Source organism: Accipiter gentilis, chromosome 24, assembly GCF_929443795.1.
Source record: "Accipiter gentilis chromosome 24, bAccGen1.1, whole genome shotgun sequence".
Taxonomy (NCBI): domain Eukaryota; kingdom Metazoa; phylum Chordata; class Aves; order Accipitriformes; family Accipitridae; genus Astur; species Astur gentilis.
This window is the reverse complement of record NC_064903.1, coordinates 14,587,601-14,605,699: the sequence shown is the minus strand read 5'-3', so window position 1 is coordinate 14,605,699 and position 18,099 is coordinate 14,587,601. Positions and strand designations below refer to the sequence as shown.

General features: G+C 48.2%; 1 protein-coding gene across 3 annotated transcripts; it reads right to left on the bottom strand.

Moving 5' to 3' along the window:
• Positions 1-803: 803 nt before the first annotated feature.
• On the bottom strand, positions 804-15,120 carry LOC126050097 (UAP56-interacting factor-like). Of its 3 annotated transcripts, XM_049827537.1 has the most exons (9): positions 15,006-15,120; positions 10,771-10,914; positions 7,307-7,449; positions 5,237-5,361; positions 4,290-4,374; positions 3,815-3,858; positions 3,654-3,728; positions 2,868-2,979; positions 804-2,111 (listed from the first exon to the last, which is right to left on the bottom strand). In XM_049827537.1, the coding sequence occupies exons 1-9, from the start codon at positions 15,085-15,087 to the stop codon at positions 2,016-2,018; spliced, it is 906 nt and encodes a 301-aa protein (XP_049683494.1). In that variant the 5' UTR covers positions 15,088-15,120; the 3' UTR covers positions 804-2,015. The 3 variants fall into 3 exon arrangements, with proteins under 3 accessions (XP_049683494.1, XP_049683492.1, XP_049683493.1); XM_049827535.1 differs by having other exon boundaries at positions 804-2,979; XM_049827536.1 differs by lacking the exon at positions 15,006-15,120 and adding an exon at positions 11,654-13,138 and having other exon boundaries at positions 804-2,979.
• Between the last annotated feature and the right edge of the window lie 2,979 nt (positions 15,121-18,099).

The following is an 18,099-nucleotide window of genomic DNA, read 5'->3' as shown; positions in this document are numbered from 1 at the left end:
TTTTTTTTTGCTACTTATAAATTCAGTGCCCTTTCTGTGTAAACCCTGTTCCGTCTCTTGCTGCGTGCAAAGTGTCACCCAGCCCTGGCGGAGGAATCAAGCTAGGAAAAGAGTGGGTTTTACCATCAAGCCTTCAATTTTATTTAAGGAGTACTTAAAAAAATTACAAGGTACAGATTGCTGAAAAACGTTTATTTGGAGCATAGTATCAGGGCATGCTCTGAACACTGAGGGGATGCTGCACACTCAGCTGTTCTTTCAGGACTGAACGGCTCCATGCCTTTGCAAGCTGGTTTAAGAAGGGATCGGGTCTACCATCTTTTGGCAATATTTACAGTGGAGGCGCAACTGAAATCAGGGATACTGCCATTTGTGACAGTGTTTCTTGTTCATCTTCCATAACATCCAGATTATTTGCATGAAGCGGTGAGGTCTTCTCCCGAGTTCATTAACCTGGAAGTCAGTTTGCATACATTTTCATTTGGACATACGCAGAGCCAGGTTTGCTCTGACAATTTTGCTGATAATGTTAAAGGCAAAAGAGATCACAGCAAAGATTTTACACAATACCTGTTGAAAACCTCCCACTGCTTTGGAGCCAGCTTTGTGAGCCACAAACTGCCCGCGTGGCCAGGCCACTGCCCCACTGCCTGGGGGTGGGCACTGACGGGGACCACGGCCTCCCCCAAAGCACCAAGGCAGCAGCCCATGCAGCCACGCGTACTGTGCCCCGCAGTGCCACGCTGCGAGGCTGAACTTGCACCAAAAGCCTGTTGAAGGAAGGGAAATAAACGGAGGTGACGTTTGACAAGTTAGTCTTTTATTCAGTGCATTGGACTCGTACATCACCACGTCAACTAACAACATTTCACACATTCCTGTAAAATCAACGTCGAGTCCAGTCTCTTGTTAAAGATGCTCAGTGTAAAATGTAAAGCAGTCTATCAAATATTTACTTTAATAAGTATAGCTTGGAGCCCGGTAACAGGCTGTGTCCAGCACTTTCGGCGCTGGGTTACAGCAGTGGGTGGAGAACGGATCAGTGACTCAGGGTTGGTGCAGGGCTTCATTAACAAATGTCTAGACCCACCTCATTAACATCTCAGCCAATGTTCATCAGACTGCTGTGGAGCCTGGCCTCTCTCCTGCAGCTGCTAGTTCAATTGTGCCAGTGCTTTGAGCATGGGTGGAGCTGCACCTATGAAATCCCTAATGCAGCACTGGAAAACCTGATTTGGGCTGGGGCAGCCTGTCTGTGCTCTGCACCGAGGACGGTCACTCCATGTGAGGCATGGCACAGCATGTCTCACCCCATCCCCGCAACTGGGCCAGCAGCAGCAGTCAGAACAGCACAGCAAACCAAAGAGAAATGCAAGGTGCTCAAGCCTGACTATTGGAGCAGAGCGAGACATTTTCAGGATGGAGAGGTCTTACACTGCAAACCTCCGGGCAGGGATGCCTGCACACACAACAAATGGGGCAATTAGATGGATGCTAGGGAACATGGGCAGTTGGAGCATCCCCACTGGTGCCACTGCTGGGGCACGTCCCTCAGCCCCGCACGTGCTCCACTTCCCGCTCTGTCTCCCATGCAGGCAGGCACAGTGTCCTCAACCCTTTCCCACCCATGGGACAACACAGGGAAGGCTTGTCGGGTATGGCTTGGAGATGGTCCCCCCTCCCTCTTGCAGGAGTCACCCCCGGCAGCACAGTGTGCCCTGGCAGGGGGACAGGGCTGGTGCCAGCCCCGTGGCTCCCCTGCAGAGCACTCCCAGCAAATCCATCTTCGCTCGTCCCCCTCCACCACCCTGCTCACGTCCCACCTGCCCTGTGCTCTGGCCCCAACTCTTGTCCTGCCTCATCCCTGCCCTCAATCGCTCACTCATTCTGCGTGTAAGGAAGGAGACGGCACATTGCCAAATTAGCTATCTCAGAGGAAATCTATCGAGTTTTATTGAGCTGCCCGTTACAGGGCCTGGACTGTTATGGGCAGTCCCTGTGACGAGCATGCAGTGCTAAGGCATGGTGACTGTCCGGCCGGCGCTCCTGGCTGCTGTAAAGCGCCTCTTATTCCTCAGACCAGAGAATCTCTCATCCAGCGTCAGGCTGGTCTGCAGGGGAAAGGGAGAGCGAGTCAGTCCCACGTCTCGTGGCAAAGCATGGCCAAACTTGTAGCGGGGTATTGATTAGAGCCCATCAGTCAGGACGGTGCTTCACAGCCAGTTAGTCAATTAAACCACTCAGCACACGGAGACAAGGAGCTCGACAGACTGTGTGTGGCTGGAAAACCTCCAAGCAGCACCCAGCCCCAAGACACTGGGCGTCCTCGGCAAGAACAGGAACAAGCAGATGGCATTTGAGCACAAGGCATCAAGTAAAACCAAACCGTCCAGACAAGAAACGCCGGCAATGAAGAAGGTGGAGCAGGATTTCTGACCTGCCTCGGGGCTCTTGGACCATACTTCAGCATAAAACAAGGCACCAAGAAGGTCACCAAAGCAAAGAGAGAGCAAAGCCCAGAAGTGCTGTGTGTCTCTGAGGAGTGGGGAGCACTGACAGTGAAACGGCCTCCCCTGGCCAGGACCACTCACAAGCAGCATCTCCCCGCTCCGAGAAAGCACATGGACAGGCCAAGAAGGGCCAAGAGAGTGGGGAAAACTGGGCTGAGTCTGTAGTTGCAGAATAGTCTTCTCAGGTGCTTTCAGTGTTGTGAGCAACCTAGCCAACACGGCTACAGGATTTTCCTCCCGGGTTATGCTAGATAAACCCAACTGGCAGCCCCAAAAACCTGAGCGTGATGTTAACAGCTTAGCGGCAGGGCTGCTGCAGGGTGCAAGGTGCTGCCTGTCCTGTCGACAATCCTCTACCTGGTTGGCCATCGCACGGAAGTTGAATCTCAGCAGCACTCCCTTGGGCTGGGGCTTGGCCATCCGTGGTGGGGGCCTCTGGCTTCGCAGGAACGGGCGCTTGGATCTGGGCCTGGGGAAAGCACAGATCTGAAGTCACTCAGGATGCTAAGGCAGCTCGCTTCCTATCGTCTGCAAACCAGCAAGGAGTAAATGAGACACCCGCATGCCCCATACATCCCGTGGCATGTCTCACGGCAGCCTGGGAGAGTCTGAAGGGTGCCAGGAGAGCTGCCGTGCAGGCAGAGTTCCAGCAGTGGGGACTGTGTCACATCAAGGCTATCATGGGGTGCTCTCTGCACCCAGGACATGCCAAATGCCCTCACCCACCCTTCTTTCTACCCCTGGGTGGGTGCCGGGTCTGGCGGCTGCACTGGCTCAGCCCAGGGGTGAAGCTGCCCCCTCCCAGCGTCTGGGCTCCTCTGACACAGCAAGCATGCGGTGTCCTTTCGGGGCGCGCGGCATTTCCCCCACGACACCTCACAGCGAGCACAGCCAGCCTGCCACCTCCCGCACACTGCTGGCGCTTCCATTTCTCCTTACTCTGGATAGCAAACAAGCCGCATGGTAATTACCGTCTCCTTTCAGATATGCCGGCAAGGGAACAAGACATCATTTGCTAACCATTTTGGGCCTGAACCATTCATTGCGCACTCTAATAGAAGAAGCAAAGCTGCAGTAATGCTAAAAGGATTTGCAATGGCTTTTGTAGGGCTCCCATCCTAACAAATCACCTCATTTACTTACGCGCCAGTCTGGCCCGCCTGGGGATTAGCCACAGAAACCGTCAGAACTGCTCCGGGGCTGGGTTTCACTTGCCACCTGCCGAGACAGGGACACGTATCCAGCTTCAATTCGAGCATGAAAGAGCACAACATGTTTGCAGCATGCCTTTGTTCACCAATTACCTTCTCATCCTTGGTGGTTTCCCTTCTCCATTAGCATCCATCTGCTGTGAAATATATTTAAAAAAAATGACTTAAAGAATTAGCTCTCAGAAACAATGATTCCTTTTCCAGTATTTCATTTGGTATATCTGAATAGCACTTTCTTTGCATGTTGTCAAGAAATTCACTAATTTTGGGTTTCCTGCTGGCACAGCGATCTGTATGGGGTGCCTTTATTTTGCCCTGCTTGTGCTGCTGTATAAGCTGCAAGGTTTACTTTTATCACCTGCCCAGGTTTTATTTTCCAGCTGTCAGAATATTAAGCTGCATTAAAAATTGCCTGTCCTGCAAATACTCTCCTAGGAATATATTCATTGTTAAAGTCATCCATCTCTCCCAGTTACTTTTGGAAGCAAAGATACAACTGGGCAAAGGCTGGTAAAACTGAAGGCTTGTCACCATCAGCAGGTTGCAGAAAAAAAGTCTTGATACTGACCCCTCTCTGAAAGTTGGCTTTGGAGAACCGCTGCTGCATCCGCTTCTGCTGGAAGGCTGGTCCCCTGTTTAGCAGGAAAGGCCTGCTGATAAAGGAGGAGAGAGAAAAGCACATAGGTGAATATGATGCCAGGTCTCTCCTAAAGTTTAATGCTGAAATACCTAACCCAGCGTGGTATTAAAAAGCAGTATGAGAAGCAAGTGAGGCTGTGTTTTACCAAGTTCAGCCCAACAAGTCTTTTTGCCAGCAAAGGATTTCAGAGGAACTCGTTTTTCTGCTCAAATGAAACAACAGCTTGTGTTTGTTCTGAACTCTGCTTGTCAAAAAAAAAAAAAAAAAAAAAAATCATGGAAGAAAACCGTAGGAAAAAATTTGGTCAGAAGGGACCTCTGGAGGTCATTCAGTCCCTGCTCTACTCAAAGCAGAGAAAGACGGGATTGCAACAGAGCTTCCTTTCGAGCTCGGAGAACACAAGGACCACAATGAGACAGGCAGCAAGACTGTGCCCAGTACGCGGCAGCCTGCCTTCGTCACAGCTCCTGGGGTGCAGCGTCTGCTCCTGCAGCCCTTCACCAGGACAGACTCCCTCTCCCTGCCTATCCCTTACAGCCGGACTCTGTATTTCCTGCCTTTATGAAAATAAATGCTATTTCACCCTTCAAAAGTTTTCCCCAAAGTGACAGAGGAGAAGTTTAATAAAAAGACAAAGGTCACATTTTCCGTGCTTTCTAAAATAAAATGACAGATCTAATACCTGAATTATGAACTATCAGCATGAGGTTATTCTATTTCCAGGTGCTTTCCTAACATACCCAAGGGTATTTTTCTCATGTTGCATGAAGACGGTTGTAGCCACTCCCAGCTGGCACAGACCAAGAGCAGAGCCCCAGGAGCGGCACAAGGAATCGCTGAAAACCAAAGAAGCCCACAGTCACCAAAGATTTTACCTTCTCCCCGGGGAGTTGGTGCTGGCAGCAGCTGCTCTAAATCTCTTGGGGCCTGGGGGTGGCCGTCGCCGTCCCTCTGGCTGCCCGCTGCTGCTGCTTTTGGAGAAAGCATCGTTCTTGTTGCCCTGAAAGAGCAGCGAGAGCTCAGCAACTGCCACCCATCCCGCAATCTCAGAGCACAAAGAGGGAGTGAGCACGAGCGACAGCACACAACCGCCCTTCCCTCCACCAACTGCCGCTGCCTGAAAAGCCGGTGCGTTTATCTGGCATTTTCTATGGCTCTGTCTAGGAGGAAATCCACCCTGCTCCTCAGTGCAGGTGGCGATTGCTGACACTGCAGAGGTTCCCTCACTGCTCTTGGATGCGCTCAGCACCACTTGCAATTGCTTCAAAGGGGGCTCAGCCCCGCGCTGTGCTCTGCATTCCCCCTATTCTCATTCCCAACTGTTATTCCTTTGCAACTTCTGCAGTCTTGCAACAGAACAACCCTGCTCTGCAAGTGCTTTTTTTCCTCCTTTGATATTTTCATGATAGGAAACTGATTCCTCACTATATCTATTAAAACTGGTCTCTTCCATGGTCTTTTGTATCTGTGGCAGAAAGATTTCTACCGAGCAGTGTTGCTGTAGTCTCAACATTTGGACTTAGTATACACTGTTGTCAACAATCAGTATGTGTGTCTTGGTTCCTGGGCATGAAACTACAAGTACCAGGAAGAATGTTTCATTCTAATAGTGCAGAAATACAAAAACAGATTAGTCCATGGAGTGCAAATCTCGCACAAGCCTAGCATTATAGCTTTGCTCAGGTTTCTTTTCGGTCATTGACTCTTTCTTGTTTGGACACGTACGTTGCCCAGTCCAAGCCCTGAAGCATGAAGCACATCAGAAGACGCCTCAGCAGCATAGGTCCTCCTGCAGTTACTTATGCAAATTGCCACAGACTTTTATTTCTGTGGGACAACTACCACCACTGTTACTACCCACTAACTGAGATGTGTTTCCACATTCTTCCCACTTGGTTTATTTCTGCAAATACCCAGCCACGCTCAATATCTGAGTCATCGCAGTCTTTATTTTCAGGAATAACCAGACTCCATGCACATGCATGCTTAGTTTAGGGCTCTCTTATACCCACAGGACACAGCCATTAAATCTGCCATCTTGTTTGCCACTTTGGTGTTTTTTTAAAAGCTTACTGAGCATATGTGACCTCCTAATTGAGGGAATTTCCATCAGTGAGGATAAAAACAACCCCCTCTCAAGAGGACTATCTACCCGCCTGATTTCCACCTTCTACACCAAGACAGTTTAATGTTAGTGACACTCAGAAGAAAGCTGTAAGAATTACTTTAATGGTGAACATGTACCTTCCTTCCAATCTCTTGAGTCTTAAAAATAACTCAAAACCCAAATGAAAATATTTCAATCTGTTTTTTAAAAGTGTTTTTGAGCAGAGATAAGACCTAAACATTTAAACTTGAAAAAGGGAAAGCCATGGATGGAAAAAATGCATTTTACACTGAAGCACGTGGGCGATCTGACCCATGGCTGTCACAGTACTGGGAATCAGTGTCTCTGGGGGGGATACCCACTTGCTAGTCAAAAATATGTCTCTAAACCAAAGCCACCTGAAGTCAACAACAGTCTGTCCTTTGACTTTACTGAACCTTGGTAAATGCTCTGGGTGGAGGACAAATAATGGTGAATCTTAACATACCTCCTCTAAACGATAATAGTAAGATGAGATGACATGGAATTTGTTTTTATGGAAATATTTTAAAATCTTTTAAGAACACATTTTTAAAAAATCTTGTTTGTAAAACCCATGGGAACTGATTCAGTAAAATTATGCCAAGTCATAAGCTTATAAAACCAACTGGAAAATTGCTGTTTTATATGCGTATGTGTCTGTACTCACCTATGCCTGCAAATGCTATGCACGGGCATATAAAAGATGGTGCTTGTAAATTTTTTATGTAGATTGTTCTTTGGGGTGATCCAGGATCATAAAATCCAGCAGATTTCTACATGACATTTGGGAACAGCTGTACCTTCCTTACCACCCTACCTCTTGAGCCGATGCCTGGCGATTTAAAGGGCTCACTCCATTTAATGCAGCAGCTGGTCTTCTCCTGGGACCGGGCACAGTATTCCTGAACTGTCTCCGATTATATTGTTGTTGTCCAAACCCTCTTCTAAAACGGTTAGGTCCTACAAAAATAAACTCTTATTTTAGCATCCTTAAAAACTCAATTTATTATTACAGTTTTGCAAATTAATTACAAGGTTAACTTAATATGATATAGGAGTATCTACATAACTAGTGATGCAAGAATCACAATTCCAGAAAAGTAATTTTGCAGAATATTAAATAATTTATCTTTCCAATGTCTCATTAACATTCTTATTATATGTAGGACTGACAAACACATTATTTGATTTGAAAGAATATAGAAAAGCCTTCCACAATTCTGATTCCTAATAAAGGCAGGAACACTCACGTCAGGAAACCTGTCAATCTGTTGTCACAGCTCACATTGCTATGAATTAACTGTGAAAAGGAAAAAGCCTTTTGATACAGATATGCAAGTGACTCGAGCATCCAGAAGCCAATGCCACAGCTGCCTGGAATAGCTCTGAGTGCCCACATTACAGCACTTGATAAGCGAAGACTGGACCGTAATTTTTTTTATATATATATGGGGTTTCTTTCAGCTTGACATATCCTTACCACATATATTGAAGGGGGCACCTTCTGCTGCTGTTTTACGTAACTGCACAGTACATGCACACCAACAGCTCATCTTGCATTTAACGTTTTCCCCTAAGCCCGTTTATGATTTTGAGGTGTGATGAAGTGTCGAGCGAGAGGAAAGCACTCCATCAGATGGAGGCATAGTGTATTGAAGCCTAATTACTCCACACGATAAACTTCTGTAGTCATAACGAAGTAGACATTTTCTGAGTCGCTATACCACTGAAACGTATGCACATACTCAGAGGGGTGTATAAATCAGGCATAAAGCAGTGCATGGCAGAGGGCAGCAAGACTGCAGTTAAACCCTGGACCATATAGCAGAACCTCACTGATACCAACCACAGAGCAGTTAGTTGCATGTATTGATCCTATACCATTGATTCCTACACCACGGCAATTTATAATGACTTGGAGCAATTAGAAATGAAGTGCTCTGAGGCAGTGGTGACATCGCTGTCAGAGGCCACCACCGCAGTGATTAATGAAGGCTCCAGCCCCAGGGTGTAACACCGGTCGGCGCCAGTGTGGGCTGGTTACACTGGAATACAAGTGAAGACGATTTGAGCTGCTCTGGCTCTAAAACAAAAGGGCACCAGGGCTCACCCGTGGGAAGCACCTCCCAAACAGCACGTCGGGGTTGCTTCGCTCCTTACGGCCGGAGGTGCTGGTTGGGAACACTTACAAAAATGCAATAGTGTTCACAGGCTCTGTGGGGCCAGTCGTTATTTTCTTTGCAAACAATGCCCTCTCACTGCAGAAGCGCAGGTGTGTAAATGTTCCTCTCCAAACACTTGAATTTTGGCAATCTGTGTCTTTTTGACTAGATGTTGTCTCGCTGTGTTTAACAGCCCTTTCTTCCCTCCTGGTTCTGTCCCCACAGTTTGTTTTTCCCTTTCTTGTTCCCTTCAATGCCCACCCTGGGCTTGCCCCTCTCTCTTGCCCGTTTGCCAGACTGCTCTCCTGCAGGCCACCAAGCCGTGCAACATAGCTCTCTGCACCCTGGAGAGGGCATCTCCTCTGTGGCAAGACAGACTGAGCTCAGCTGCCTTTCCTGGTACTTCATCTGTGCAATGGGAGGGACTGATGCAAAAGGCAGCCCTGACTAGAAAATCATGCCCCTGTCAGTCAGTTTGCATTAGAGAGCCTCTGCTCAGCAGTGCGCTCAGGCACGCCTCAGCCGGTGTAAATAACTAATGCCGGAGCCATCAGCCTCCGAGGGGTACCCCGTGTACACCAGCTGGGGACCAAGGCCGCGGTCCATCATGTGAATCCTGAAGTGTGACACATGGGAGGCTCCACCTCTGCAAAAAGTCTGGCGGATTTTTAGTAATGAAAGAACATTTGAATAAAACCCCAGCTGGGGAAGGCCCCCACCGTGTTTGGGTGCACGCTCAGAGCCTGGTGCTGAGCACACCTGCGTTGGCCAAGAGGCACCTCTGCCCAGCAAGACCAGTCTGGGGAGAAGCCCCAATGCCTGACAGACTCTTTTTCCAAGGATATTTGAAATTCAAATTTCTTGTCATTAAAAATCATCTTTCTCCCACTGGGGAGATGGTTTAAGCCATATTCCAGGAGGGATAACAGCACTTAGCTTGCACGAATTCTCTTGCTGGATTAATCAGCATAATACCCTTCTCCAGCCTCTGTCATTACAGTGCTGGGCTGTTCTGATCGTCATTTTGATAATGGTTATCACGTCTCAGCCCAGAAGGGACTGCATTTCAGCCCCTGAAGAATTATGGGCTAGATTCCCAGTCGTGCTGAGCTTCCCAAAATTGCTACTGACATCAGCACCACACAGCATGGTGGGTCTCTGCACTTGCCAGGGCTGAATTCAGATTCAGTTAAAACCTATGAAATACTAAGACTAGCAGAAATAATTCTACAAATGAACAGAAAAGTTCTCCTTTCTAAGGAATAGCTAAAAAAATATTTTGTTTGATTTATTTGATTCTGCATGCAGTAGTCACTTGAGTGTGGAAGAATATCAAAGCCTGTGTTTTTGACAGAAAAATCAATTTGCAAAAGGCAATTATCATCATTCTGTTTTGAACTGGAATGACTCTTGGTAAGGCAATATGTGGTGGAGACCAAGAACATGAGAGTGGGAGGCAGACCGGAGACAAGCAGGATTGCTCCTAGCAAGCCCACTGGCCTGATGTGCCATTGGCACTCCAAGGCAAGATTGCAACGACATTGCTGCAAAATGTCACTAAAATCTTCAATGAAGTGATTTAGCAGTAGTTAAAAAAAAAAAAAGCAAAATTTTGATAGAGATGGCATTTCATGCAGCAGGTCACTTTGGTTTTGTAGATAAAAGCTAGTAGAACCAAACATAGATTAGTGTGAGATCACTCGGTAGTATAAAAAAACTCATCATAAAAATAGCATGGTTGGCAAAAGAGACAAATTAGCTCCAATAACTGAGCTATCAAAGACAGTTACTGAAGGGGTAATTTAAGTGTGTTCTGGGAAAAAGAGGATTAGGAAGAGGCATAATTAAAATATGCAAAGCCAAAAGGGAATAGAGACTAGATATTAAGTCACTTTGAATTAGTAATTCATGAGAGAGTGGAAGGGAGAGAAATGGATGAATTTATGCTCTGAAAGGGCCCTGATATTCCATTGTTGCAGACAGAAAAGCTATTCAGAGCCCGAGTACATCTTATATGCACACAGGAATTAGACAGGAGAAGGATTTAAGAGCTGTATTTTGTTACACAAATGTGTTTTCCAGCTTGGCAGGCCTCCACCGTCCCAAGGCGCTCACCTACCTTGCAAATTCCTCTGCATCCAGGCGCGGAAACGGGGCCGTCCATACCCATATGCCGAATTCCTGTTCTTGACCTGCTGCCTTCGCCCGTCCCCTGCAGTGCTGGCATCTGTTTGCTCTTTCCTGTGGCGTTTTATGATATCATCTAGATTGAAATGGCAAAGGGGAAACCCATAAAACCTGCACTTTCTACTAACAGTGATTCCCACTTTCAGTGCTTGCAATTGTCCACAGTAAAAATGGAGCTTGCGGTTCTGTAAGCTACGCTGGCTGAACAATAAAAGACTAAGCTTAGCTCAGAAAGTATAGGATCAATTTACTCGGCTCCTGCGGGCTGGAGATTAGAGTGCAGCAAATTATTTAAAAATGTGCTACCATCCAGCACGTATCCACCATGTGCAGAACAGAGATTTCAGACTCACATCCCACCGAGGGATCCGATCCTGCAGATTTCCCACAAGCATAAGGGAATATGTTTTTGCAGGGGCACCGGGAGCTCACTGCTGGGCAAAGAACATTTTTTGAGAAGGTCTGACTTGGAAGGCTGTGGGATAGGTGGTCAAAGGGGGAAGAATGGGCAGAAGCACCCACGGGTGCACCCATGCTGTGACGGCTGCTCCAAGGCGCTCCCCCTGCCATGCACGGGACATGGGCGCTGCCCCATGCAGAGGACGTGTCCCTGATGTATAAACACAAATGCTGTTCAAGTGTCATGCAAACACAAGTGGTATGAATGTTCCCCTAGCCCCTAAATTTGTAAAGGGGAGAACTGAAGCTTGGTGCAGTAAAGGCTGCGATGTGAGGGCTGCGGGGAAGGAATCTCACTTGTACAGAGTGACTGTCAAGAAAGGTGACATCATGGTCTGCAAACACTCATGGCTCACCAGGCGGTTGCAGGACGGTTTCCTTTCAAGTCCCATCTCCTGGAGTCAGCTACCTGCATATCTTTCCTCAGTGCTTTAAAAAAACAAAGCAAGTTTCTAGCCCTTGGTGGTATGAGATGAAGCTTGAAGCCATAAACCTTTATGGCTCAAAAACCAGTAAGCACATAGATGCAACATGCACATGAAAATCACCAGTACTTTGTATTTTAAGTTCCACAGTCTTCAGGACCTAACTCTTTGATTTTCTGACTATCTGGGGTAGATGCTCCTGCTTAATTACTTAATATTGCTAACCTAGAAACAGCTGGATAAGGATGTGTCAACCACAGAGCAAGAACCTCTTAGCTTCTGCCGTTGTCTGGTGAAGCAGAGAAGGAGAATATCCCAAATACAAGAGGACTGTGCGAGGGATGCCTGCTCTCCCCTGAAAAACTTGGGTTGTCCTGTATAGACCTGTCTACACCGCATCAAGGGAACCAGCTCACATTGAACACATCGATTTGATTTCCATGCTTGCCCCACTGCCAGCAGCAGTAAGATGTTTTGGGAACCCTGCACAGCTCTCTGCAGACAGGAGGGAGGGCAACCAGCCTGCTCCTGTGCTGCTGCAGTATGAGCACTGCGACCAGGCACAGCTGCTCCTCACCTCTGAATCCCAGTCGCCACCCCACCAGGTTTTATACCCCAAAAGGGGTATACAACAGCCTGAATGCAGCAAAACTGACCCAGGATGTGCTGCCAATGTCCCTGGACTCCCCTCACCCAAACTTATTAGGCAGCTCTGAAAATGTACTCTACTGAGCTCTTCCATGAACTATGACGTTTCTCACATTCTTTGCAAGACACCATGCAAATGCAGTTCCCAAGGCGCAGAGCTTGTATGAAACAACCAATTACTTTCCCTGTGATTTAGACACTTTTGGTTTAAAACTATATTAGTGGCACTGAGAAGATCACACAAAATTTCTCCCAAGGACATTTTGCCACTGGGTTTCACCAGTTCAGACCCAACCAAGCACCCTGGGTGCTTCCCTAGGCACTGCTGCTGTAACCAGCTGCACACCCCCCGAGCTGTACTAAACTGCTGTGTTTTACGAGAGGACAGAGAGAGCACAAGGGACACAGAGGAAGGTGATGATCCACTTGCAGCATCCAGAGTATACCTGACAGGGTTTTGAAAGCTTATGCCCAACCTCAACAAGTGTTTTTAACTCTTTAAAAGATGGCACTGGAAGCTGAAGTATCTGGACCATGAACAAACTACTTTTAGATGCAGAGCTCTATAAAGAAACAGCTCAAAGCTCCCCAGTTCTCAATGAGTTTGTCTGAAATCAAGGGGATCTTCTTAATTCAAGCTGTTCTGATGAAGAGGATAAGCAAAGGGACACCTCCTCATTAATTTGTATTTTCCAACAATTTCTTCTTTTAACCTCACACCTTCCAGAAAATATTCAGCAAGTAATAAAGCTACATCTGTTAAGCTCCAAGCAGAATGTTTTAACATTCCTTTAACAAATCAGTGAGGAAAGAAGTGTCCAAATCAGCCCTTTTCCCAGGCAGTGGCTAGTCCAGCTCCTTAATGAATCGCTGGAGCGAAAGCACAGAAGTGCCATTAGCTTTCAATGGGTGATTATCACAAACAGCACATCATACCTCCAGCGCTTGTCACTTGTCATTTTCTATCAAGAAACTCCTGTCTCCAAATTAATACAAAGCCCAGGGAAAACAAACGAAAGCAGAGGTAAGAATAGGCTGCGTGACTGCTTTTGTGATTTCTCTATCAAGTCTGCCAGGAAGAGAGCACGCTGGGAGACGCTGGGCGATATTCTTGGTATGAATGCGCTGATGTTCTCAGCTAAGTGTGCCTTTGGGACATGTGCTATTTGGGGCGCAAGGCTGCTTTGAAGCATATCAACAGCATCCCTGCTTGCTCTGCAGGGAGGTGGATGCAGGCATCCAAGGGTGGGCTATCTACAGTGTGAGGAAGAGCTTGCTGGGATCAGAGAGGAGATGAATGCTCAGGTGTCTGGTCTATCACCATTCAGTGTCCTTTTTTGTTTGGGTACAAGTTGTCTTTTGCACCCATAAACATGATGGGGTTAACAAAGCAATGTAATGGAGTACTACATAAGGCTGGAAGGGATCCTGAGAGGTCATTTAAGGTAACCCTATGCCCTCAAGACAGAATTAGATCAGGGCGGCTTTAGACTAACTCCTGCAGTTTCCAGTGACTGCTAACTCAAGTAAGGCCCAACTTATCTGGAAGCACAGAAGCAAGCACCTGACACTGAAAGTATCCGTTCTTCACCAAGGTTCTTGTTTTCCACTTCTCTCTTCCGCCCCGAGTAAGGTGTTTTCTGGATTGAATATGGAGGTGGACCACAGGAGGTCTGACCAGGGTGGCTGGGGGAAGCACCAAGGGAGAGCAAAAGCAAAGGGATTATTGCACATCAGCAAACAGAAAAAGGGTGTGCAACACCATGGGGAAAAAACTACATGAAAAATTAGGGACCCACTATTGCTGTAAATCCTCATAGCACCATTAAAATAAAGGTGCATCAGCCAAGGGATCTGTTTGAATTTGCAGTGGGAAATGTTCTGCTATTCCTGAGAAGTGGCTCACTGCTGGGAAGAAATGACACAAGATTTTGGTTAGAAAGCTGGCCCAATAATAAAACGTGCTAGTGGACTTTCCTTCCACAGCAGAGATGTCAACCCGATAATCCACCAAGACCTATCGTCCAAGTGTCGGAGTCCAAGCCTTCGGAGTTAATAGAAGGGCAGTTGTTTATGCACAGTTCACATACCCAGTGCCAGAGGAATGGTGAGCATCACGAGCAAGCTGCTATAAATAGCCTGCACACCCGAGGACATGTCTCATATCTTTATTTCAATAGAGGGCTCGTTTACGTAAGCCTCTCCCATCAAGCGGCGTTTGATACTCTGCCCTCTGAAGTTACGGGGTGCTGCCAGCAAAGCACACAGATGGGTCTGGAGCCGTGATTCTCTCCCACCCCCGCCCCCACCACCCCCGGCTCTTTCTTCGCCTTTTCCTGCCCGGTCCCCTTCCACCGCGACCGGGTGCAGGCCGACCGGGGGGCACCGGCACTGCGGGGCCACACCACCCTCCTCTGCCCGACTCTACCCGCCCCGCCACGACGCATACGAGCAACAGACCAGACCCCCGGGCCCGGCCGGGGGCACGGAGCCCCGCGGCGGGACCGGCCCCGGGGGCGCACGGAGCCCCGGGCCGGGCCGGGCCGGGCCGAGTCGTGTGCCCCCCCCTCCCCCCCCGAGCGCCCTCGGGCCGGCCCCGCCGCCCGGGCAGGGACCCTCGCCCCGCCGGACCTACCCAGGGACATGTCAATCTCCTCGGCTCCCGGCTGCGGCCCCGCCGCGGGGCCCGGCCCCGGCTGCGGCCCCGCCGCCTCCATGGGCTCCGAGCGCGCACTGCCGCCGCCGCCGCCGCCGCCGCCCCGCGCCGCCCAGTGCGCCTGCCCGGAATGTGCCGACACCCGCCGGCGGCACCCCGCGGCGGCACCGCCACCGGCACCGGCACCCCGCCCCGGCACCCCGCCCTCTGCGCCCGGACACCCTCTCTCCCCGCAACCTCCCCGCCCGGCCCCAGCGCCCCCCGGCGTCCCCCCAACCTCGCTCCGCCAGCGGCCCCTCCGGCCCCCCGCCCCCGCTCTCCAGCCAGCTCTGCCCTCTGCGCCCCGGGGCACTCGCTCTTCGCTCGGCCCTGCCCCTCCGCCCTCGCAGCCTCCCCCCTTGCTCGGGGGACACTTTCCGCCAGCGCTCCCCCTCCAGCTCTCTGCTAAGCGCTATTCCCCAGCCTCTGAGCCAACACTCTTCCTCCTCTCCTCCCCGAATCCTCCTCCTCTGGGTTTTATGCCGGGAGCAGGTATATCTTCAAACCCCATCAGTCGTTTCTGAGCGATGTAAAAGAAGGAGTAACTTTGCCTCATTTTGAAGACTAGAAAAACAAGGTAGCTCTGCAAACGGAGGCATTCTTGCTCCTATTCAGGCGCGAAGTCTGTCTCTAGTTGCGAGAGTCTTGAGGAGGAAGCATCCGTCGGGGGTTGGTCTTGCAGCACCTTCCCCATCACTCGCAGAAGTCAGGTTCTTCAGGGGATCTTTCAGTCTCTGTGTCACACGGGCTGTGGCACTGGTGCTATTCTGCAGTCCGAATACAAAATGTGAGCTAAACCATCTTCCTCTGCTTTTAATGCCAGATGAAAAAAAACACCCCACCAAAGCAAACAAAATGGAAGACAAGAACTGGGAGAACAATCACTCCTCTTCCAAAGGGCTACCGTGCATTAGGTGAATAGCACGTTTTTTCTAAAGTTTCTATATAATAACTGCTCTGACACGATCTTCCACATCACATGCATAGTAAAGGTCACACAAAACTCAGAACAAAGTCTGCATGTTCTGCGTTTTCAAGACCGTTTCTCATGTTTTCAAGACAGTTTCGCAGCTTGCACTTCAAATGGGAGAGAAGTTTCTACACGCAAATAAATGAGGACAAAGATTGCCTCCTGGTATGTGTATAGCTCTTAGCAAGATCAAGTGCTTCTGAAAGTGTTGGTTTAGGGAACTGTTCTTTCATGAAAGAAAAGAGCAGAACAGTGTTGAGAGAGCAACAAATAACTTTAGCTGTCTTTTGCAATGACACTGCAGGATGATCATTAAAGCATTTTAATGTGAAATGTTAGGAACTAAGGTCATGATACCCGGTTTGCAATTTTCCAAGGTGTCCTGGGGGTGCTGCTGCTCTTTGGGGAGCCCTGGCTCTAACGCCCTCCTATTCCAAGAGCTTTCCTTCAAAAGGAATCATTAAAATTTCCCAGCAATTTAGTCAGACCAGCCAGGGAAGCTGTGGCTGCTGGGAAAGGGCTGGAAGTATCCATATAAGCCAAGCCTTTAGCAATGGACAGGGAGAGGAGCTCTACAGCAGTGTCATTTTCTAGCACCTAATGAGGGTGTTGGAGAAGGGCTCTGGGAGGTGTCCTGGAGCCAGCTGTGAAGTAGCAGTGGTCGGGACCCGCAAGGGAAGAAGGACTGCAGGGGGGGTCTGGAGTATCCTTGGGGTACAGGCCAGCCATGTGTTGAATGACCCAGGTTTCTGCACTGGGAAGAAGCTGGAGCCGGTCCCGCTGTGAGAACAATGTAATGAAAGGTTTCGTGGCTTTCTCCAAAATCATACATGCTTGTATCTTCAGAAAACCTGAAAGCAATAGCTGAGAGGTTTCCAATAGTGTTTCCATTTGATCACATCTTAGTGAAAGAAACATTTGAGACAAAACAAGACAAAGGCAGAGTTTAGAAATGCCGAGACCAACTTCTAAAATAGTAGGTATTTTCAAATGGCAGGGTTTTTATTGAACTACAAGACAGCTTTTGCAGCAAATTCTACTTCACCAGGTGAGAGGTTTAATTATCTGTTTTTCTCTAAGCGCATAGCTTTGAAGGCACGGACAAAACCTTTCCGAGCCATATTTCTGCATCTGGGAAGTACGAGCTGATAGATACTGTTATCTCTCAACTGGCAGTCTGTGACCTCTTAACGTCTTGGCAAGTGTCCCATTTGCTTAGTATGTCTAAGCACTGCCATTAACTCAGTTCTGAGTAATTTCTCACATTAACAGTGTGGGTGACACATGCTGGAGTTGGTGAAAAGGCCTTAAAAGCCAGAACCTCCTCTAAAGCACAATCCCCCTGCACTGGAGAGGACTGCAGGTGTCTGGCAGACGGACTTGACTCTGCATCCTAAGAAAGGAATGTCAGTAATGTGACTTTCTAAAGATTAAAGTGGGATTATTTTAAAAAGAAAAGAAAAGAAAGGAACAAAGAAAAAAACCATGATTTTTGTCATGCTTTCCTCTAGAACTGGTTCCTATTGACTAAATGATACTGTGGCTACAAGCCGTCAAGCTCAGCCCTCAAAGAAAACTGGAGCACCTCTGCCAAAAGGTGCCAGGTATTCCTTCCCTGGAAGGCACATGCATAATGGACTTTTTCACAAAGAGCAAGCATTATTTTGGGGCACTGAGCCTTTCAATTTATCAGGTACTCTTCTTGTCACATAATCAAACCCCAAGAAATGCTAGAAGGCTTTTAGCTAAAAACAAATAAAAATAGAACTCAGTGGGAGAAGGGAACACATGCCAGCATTCAAACACTTGTATTATCTGAAATGTTTTCTGTCTTTTAGTAGATTTAGTGGATCTTCTGCATGTTAAATAACTTGTGATGATTTGTTGTTGTAATAAATCTTATGCTGTGAAATAAAAATATGTATCTTAAAACTAATGTTGACCACTTTGTCAGTTGTTCCCAGGGGTACCTCATATCACAGTTATTTAAAACAAAATTACAAAAAATACGACTGCTCACTTTCAGTGAAACGGACCCAAAACTACATGATGCAATTGCAAATA